The sequence below is a fragment of the Sycon ciliatum genome, chromosome 12, assembly GCF_964019385.1.
Source record: "Sycon ciliatum chromosome 12, ocSycCili1.1, whole genome shotgun sequence".
NCBI classification, from domain to species: Eukaryota; Metazoa; Porifera; class Calcarea; order Leucosolenida; family Sycettidae; genus Sycon; species Sycon ciliatum.
The window spans coordinates 7,402,575-7,409,955 of NC_088654.1; the positions used below are offsets into that span (position 1 = coordinate 7,402,575).

At 45.5% G+C, this 7,381-nt stretch overlaps 1 protein-coding gene across 1 annotated transcript; it reads left to right on the forward strand.

The window, feature by feature from the left end:
• Positions 1-394: 394 nt before the first annotated feature.
• On the forward strand, positions 395-5,356 carry LOC135828259 (dentin sialophosphoprotein-like). The gene is made up of 2 exons (XM_065340705.1): positions 395-700; positions 3,776-5,356. The coding sequence occupies exons 1-2, from the start codon at positions 608-610 to the stop codon at positions 4,658-4,660; spliced, it is 978 nt and encodes a 325-aa protein (XP_065196777.1). The 5' UTR covers positions 395-607; the 3' UTR covers positions 4,661-5,356.
• The last annotated feature ends 2,025 nt before the right edge of the window (positions 5,357-7,381 follow it).

Below are 7,381 nucleotides of genomic sequence, written 5' to 3' on the forward strand. Positions count from 1 at the left end.
CACACACACACACACACACACACACACACACACATACACACACACACACACACATACACACACACACACACACACACACACACACACACACACACACACACACATTACAGCTGGTCTTCTACAAGGCGGTCGATTAACAGACGAGCACACCGGCAGAACCATAGCTATTCAGACATGTACATGATCATACATTACTTACATGAGTACATGTACAGGCACACACATACAATGTACATTTATGTACACGCACGCACATACATGTACATGTACATGTATGTGCGTGCGTGTACAACGTCATACTCTAACGGTGTGACATGCATGCAAGTCATCGCCAATTGCTCTGCTCCACCGGAGTCTGGGAGAAAGAGCGGTTTGCGGCAAGCGTCTACCCCAATCGGCCGGACATCTTCGTAGTGAATCGCCATTTTCATCTTCAAACCTACATGTACATGTGCATATGCCGCAACCAGCATGCAACGCCAAACAAGTATATAAGCTAGATAGTTGTTGACAATAAACATCCGTCGATAGCTCACTCTGTCAGAGAAACAAAGCAGCTGAAACAAGAAGCAACTGTTACTTTGTGCAGCTCTGTCCTTTCCTCGAGATGAAGGTTGCTTTCGTTCTGGCCTTGTGCCTGTTGGCCGGTACGTTCGTCCGCTCCATTCCCCTGGACGTGTCGTCACAGGATGTGGCTGAGGTGAGAGTCCTGTCATTATGTAACGCTACTGCGTTGTACCAAGTCTACATGAAAACCAGAGTGAGCAGCTCGGATGGGTTGCTGTCACGGCGGAATTCCGTGATTACATCATCTTAGTGATGTAGACTTGTAGTGCGTACAAGCAGGATTCAAGCAGGTCTCTTTCCATGCTTTCTGCACAACTGCAGCTCAGTTGTACGCACTACGCCATTTTCCGCCTCAGATCTGCGCCAAATATGATGTAATCACGGAATTCCGCCGTGACAGACACCCATAGCAGAAAAAGCCCCAAGCTGCACACTCTGGTTTTCATGTACTCTTGGTTGTACTTGTGTGTGCGGGGGAAGGGGGCTGCTGCATTATTTATTTTGTTCTTTCTACAAAATCTGCATATCCCCAGACTCTAGGGTGAATAATGGAGTGCGGTGGGTATACCGGGAACCCCATTTTCCCGCGATCGAGATGCGGTGTCCCTTCAACATCCATTGTAAATCTGCACAAGAGTTACACAAGCGAAAGACTGGCTTTTTGTTGTTAGTCAGAGTTTCATGGTAACACCCTGTAGTCCGACAGCAGCATTGAGCGTACTACCTCCGTGTGATATGCAGATCTAACGATGAGTTGGGGAAGATGTTTATTTTTTTAATTTTTTTTTTTTAGTGTTTAGTTATGAGTACATGTATATGAAGAATCCACGTGCAGCTCTCTAAATCACAAAATTGTTTGCGGCTAGAAAGCGTGTGTGATGTTGAACTTGTATTGATGGAAATTTGACAGACAGAATTATGAGGTAAAGTTCTGAAAAGTCCAATGATTTATAAAAATAATAAACTTCAAAGTTAATTATCGTATCCACGTTTGTTCGCGCTCGCGATGCTGGACAAATTACTGGTGCTGTGCTTGTGGATATATCCAAAGCATTTGACAAGGTCAGGCACCAAGTGCTCATTAATGATTTGTTTGAGCTTCGCATATCTGGTTCAGTATTAGTTTGGTTTGCCGACTATTTGTCCAATCGTCGCCAAATAGTGCACATTGCTGAGAACTGTAGCTCTCCCTTCCCCTGCATGTGTGGCGTTCCCCAGGGCTCTGTTCTTGGTCCGCTGCTTTTTGTACTCTATGTTCGTTCGAGCCAGTCCATTGTCTCCGAGTTTTGTGTGAAAGTTATTCAATTTGCTGACGATATTCTATCGTATGCTTGCGGTACGCAGAAGAATGCGCTTAGCAACTCCCTGTCTGCAGTTGTCTCAGCCAGTAGTACCTAGCTGTCAAACCGCAATTTAATTATAAATGCCCGGAAGGCACAAGTGCTCTTCCTGTCTATGCCACATATTACTGACCACCAATTTGCAGTGTACTGTCATGGAGTGCAGCTCAAGCACGTTACTTGTGCAAAGTACCTTGGAATACATTTGGACCAGGATCTTTCTTGGAGGACTTAAGTTGATTCTATGGTCACCAAACTTGCCACTAAAATTGGTATTCTGTTCCGAAATCGACACAATATTCCGCTGACTTGCGGAGAAACTTTTGTAAAGTCCCTAGCGTTGCCAGATTTTCTATATGCTTCAGGTTGTTTTTCTACTAGCCTTTCCTTAACCCAGTTAGGTAGGCTTGAACGAATGCTAAAGCCAGCTTTGCGTTCAGTGTACGATACTGGTTTTTGTAGTGCCATAAAGTCTTTTATTTGCGAGGCTTGGTTTAGATCGTTTGGCACCCATGTATTCTTCGTATTGTGGGATGGACAACACCAAGAGAAGATGTAGAGATAACTATTTACTCACTCTGCGGACGGAACTGTTTCGTCCTTTGTGGACTCGTCAGCGCAGCACAGAGAAAATGAGGCCGAACCTGATAGCAATGAAAAATAGATTTTCCAAAGCCGGATTTAAGTCCTTTACGGTATAACCAGTGTATGCCGGACCCTGTACCAAGCGTGATCCTGTATTGACAGGACAGTTTTTCATGCACCATAGTGCGGTGGATCGAACGTACATGTACATCCCTGGACCAAGCGGAATCCTGCCATATCCGGGCAATTTCCGCTGCACCTAGGGCATCCGGTTGGGGCAGGTTTCACTATATACAGTAAAACCTGTCAATGCGACCACTCGGATAAGGCGACCACCTGTCCTGGAAGACCACAGGAACCAGGACCAAGGGACTCTACTTCCAGTCAATTGACCCTGGATAAGGAGACCACTTGGTAATGGAGACCACAATTTGAAGGTCGCTCAGAGTTTGTCCCAGACCACGCCACCACTCTCCTTATTCATGGCTCACACATGACGGGTTTACGTGGCTCTAGTAAAAAAAAGAAGAAAAAAGTGTGTCAATCACTCATAGGGTTCCCTGTAATAAGACGACACCGTCTGTAGGGTTCCCCTATTACATGTAAATACTATTACATGATTGTACTACTATTACGCCTTCATTTCACTGAAGGCACTTAAAGAGGGCCGGGTTAATTATCTCTTTCCCATCTTTCTCTGTCACTGTGGGCATGGGGCCCATTTTTGACTAGCAAACAGGATGTGCGCAATTGGATCCGGGCATTCGTGTAAATTTGCACAAACATTTCGGCGCACTTACATATGTATGCGTTGCCTGAAAGACGAAAAGGATGTTCTGTTCGACGATTCGCAGTAGCGTGCCGAGTAGTAGACTTGATTATGACACGTGTATTTTGGAACTCCAATTTTTCTTTAAGAATGAACTCCTTGAGCCTCTTGTACGGGCAAATAACACATTAATTTTGTGAAGAATCAACACAATTACATAAAAAATGGAAGTCCAAATAGGCTCAGCGGTTTCAGGGAAAACACTAGGGAAGATGTGATGCATCATACCTGTACAATTTCAGGAAAAGATTCTGCTTGGCGGTATTTGTGTGCAATCTCGTGCAGCGACTTAAAACTCTATGATACCGTTAAGAAATCCACACATTTTCCTCATGTAGCTGAATGAAGGCATACGCCAATACGTCACATCAATTCTTACTTTTCACTAAGGTTACACGTTTCCCTACTGTTTGCATTAGATAAAGCAGGATGCTTTCCCTACTGTTTGCATTAGGTAAACCAGGATGCTGTCGAGATCACTAAGCGTGATGCTGCTGTTGAGCTGGATGCGCTCAACGACGAAGATGAAGATGCCATTGACAACTTCGAAGAAGATGAGGATGAGGATGACGTCATGGACGATGATGAGGATGAGGATGACGTCGACGAGGACGAGGATGAGGATGACGTAGAGTATGACGAGGATGAAGATGACGAGGCCGATGAGCTGGACATGGAGGATAACGAGGCTGGGTACACGCCAAAGGGTGGTGACGTCACTGTGTTTGCTGGTGGCTCAGATGGCGACGGAACTGGTGGACTTGACGGCAGCATTGACGATGGTCTTGGCAGTGATGAAGGTGGACCAGGCGGAGAACCAGACTTGGGCAGTGATGAAGGTGGACCAGGCGGAGAACCAGACTTGGGCAGTGATGATACTGGCGATGTTGGTGGAGGCTCTGATGAAGGCGAAGTCGAGCCCACAGACGACAGTGGAGTAAGTAAACCAGCAGTGACTAGCTCCACTGTCCATCCTGGTAAAGGCCCCCGCACACGCCCACCCACGATTCTTCCCACGAGCAAATACTATGGTGGACGCCGTGTGGGAAACCGCCGAAACAACCGACGCAACAACCGACGCAGCATCCGTCGAAGCAGCCGCAGCAGCAGCCGCCGCAGCAGCCGCCGCAGCAGCCGCCGCAGCAACCGCAATAGCCGCCGTAACGGCAGCCGCAACAGCAGCCGCAACAGCAGCCGCAACAGCAGCCGCAACAGCAGCCGCAACAGCAGCCGCAACAACAGCCGCAACAACAGCCGAAAGAACAGGCGCACTGGAGGTCGCAAGAACACCCGTAGATCTGCAAATCGCCGTGCCAAGTACTACTCTAAGAAGGGGTAAATTAAACTCACTCATCATGCCAAAGCATAGCCATGGTTGCATAGCACGATCACATTTTACCAGTCTGCACTGATCGCACAGCAGGCTATACATTTAGTTTCAGGCTATACCTATGGCAGAATTTTCAACAACAGAGCAGGCAAGCTGGTATGTGCATTCTCCCACTTAAGTAATCAGCCCTATGGTTTCATTTTGCGTCCTACGCACGTGACTCTTGCTGCTGAACAGATGATCACAAAACATAATCCTATAAATCCTCATATGACAATACAATTAATTTATGACCCGCGCTGTTACACGCACCACTTCCTCGCCGAGCCAGCTCTCCCCTCCCCCGCCACCCCCGCCACCCCCGCCCGCCTCTTCACACAGTACACAGGTTTTTAGTTTAGCCGAGCACGAGCACGAGGACGGCCGCAACACTATCGGCACTGTTAGTTGTGTTCCATGAGAGCTGTTCCGCCATCGTCTGCTTCCGACTAGTGCCCGCTAGTTACCTTTTCCCGCTCTCGTAGCAATCATTATACCTCCCTCTTCCCAATTCCTTCTCGCCTGGATAATACTATTCACAATAAACATTCGAAGTACAGTGAAACCTGTCTAAGAACGACCGCTCAAGGGACCTTTGAAACGTGGTCTTTGTTACCAGGTGGGCTCCTTATTCAGGGTCATTTCACTGGAAAGAGCATCCCTTGATTCTGGTTCCAGTGGTCTTGTACGACAGGCGGTCGCCTTATCCGAGTGGTCGCCTTGACAGGTTTCACTGTAATCTGGTGATGTACTGTAGCTTGACTCAAACCTGTAGGCGTGTAGATATCATGTGACGTGTAGATATCATGTGACGTGTAAATATCATGTGACGTGTAGATATCATGTGACGCGTAGATATCATGTGACGTGTAGATTCATACATGGTTAGAACACGTGCGTTGTTGAGCTATCATTGCTCAGACTGGTTAAACGGTGGTTCGAATTTACAGGACGCGGAAAGAGCTTCCACGAAGGCATAATTATGTTGGGCACCTTCACAGACGCACTGCACTGGCTGATCAAATGTGTGTGTGTGTGTCTCTCTCTCTCTCTAATTGGCTCTGCTGTAGTACAGGCATCCAACAGCAAATACGAAAGAATAAGAATAATAAGAATGGACTCAGATGGAGAGCCAAGGTTTAATTTATACAAAAGGGAAAGACCAAGGAACTACAAGTTACGCTATACTGTCCACTAACACCACCAGTTGCTAAACCTTTCCCTCCTTATGTTATTTCTATAACTTAGAACCTTCCAAATTGGAAGGCTGTTTGAGTGCGCATCCAAGATGTGCTAGAGCTGTTAGCCAGTTAGTTGTAGAACGTCAGTACCGTCGGTCAGTGTCGTGCAATGTTATCGCATGAGCTGATTGTTTAGTAACTGGTGGTGTTAGTGGACAGTATAGCGTAACTTGTAGTTCCTTGGTCTTTCTCTTTTGTATAAAACAATAATGATAATAATAATTTAATAATAGCAATGAAAAGTATGAATGCCGCAGACATCACCACGCAACATGACAATTTGTTCAAGGTTTGGTTTTGTGTGTTTCCAAAATCGATTTTCACGTTCCGATCATCAGTGGAAATACGGAACTAAAGAGATCAAGGGAAAAACAAAGGTTAAAAATCCAAAGAAGTGTGACACATGACGGGTAACTTGTGGTAAGTTTTACAAAAAGTGAGAACTAAAATAAAGAGTAAGTGTGACAAACGGGCATGAACAGTGCAGAAACAACTCATGAACACGGGGTGCAAACTCACGAAAATAACCTAAGTGCTAAAACATGTTCTTGTCATGTTGCGTGGTGATGTCTGCGGCATTCATACTTTTCATTGCTATTATTAAACTTTTATCTCCACGTAGATTATTTGGATAATAATAATAATAATAATAATAATCTTCACTAGTTTGAGGGAAAGAGACAAACGGGAAAAGTCTGAAGAAAAAATTGACTGTCACCACCAGGACTCGAACCAGGGACCCTCGCTTGTAGCTAGCGATGCTCTAACCACTGAGCTATGGTGTAGTCGTCATCACAGCAGAGACTGTTCAACATTCTCTTCAGACTTCGTAACTCACACTTCCTGTGAATCCACACAGGCGGGTGGGACGCAGCCCTCACTGTACCCACACACTTCACGTACACTCTAGCACGCGGGGAGCCCCAAGTCATAAAATCTTCACTAGTTTGAGGGAAAGAGACAAACGGGAAGATAATAATAATAATAATAATAATAATAATAATAATAATAATGATCAACGCAATAAATAGAGTAAGCTGCGCACTCAGTATAAACACCATTAGCAAAACATGTTTCCATGTAAATATAGAAGCTTGTTTCATGAAAACAAGTTTTGCTAATGGTGTTTGTTGTAACAGGTTTAATCAAACTTGAAAAGTAAGAGGCCTGGTTGAGCGCGCCTCGACCAGTTATATGCAAAATGTGATAGTATACATGTGGCAATGGCGCCAATGAAGGTGCTAATAGACAGGCGTAAGACGCATGAGGTGCGAGGGAGTGTAAAGTTATAGAGAACAGGGGAAAACTGTTACATCATCCCCCTCCTATGGAGAGGAAGGAGCTTATAACCCAAATGCTCAAGTGGAATAGAGTACAATAAGCGCAAACACGTGCGAGACGAAAAAGGCTTCGCACTGAAGTAACACAATAAGACGACTGAAACTCCATG

Excerpts from the sequence above, each read along its gene's own strand:
- LOC135828259 (XM_065340705.1), top strand. The coding sequence starts at position 608 with ATGAAGGTTGCTTTCGTTCTGGCCTTGTGCCTGTTGGCCGGTACGTTC. Across the intron at positions 701-3,775 it reads CGTCACAGGATGTGGCTGAG|GTAAACCAGGATGCTGTCGA; the intron begins GTGAGAGTCCTG and ends TGTTTGCATTAG.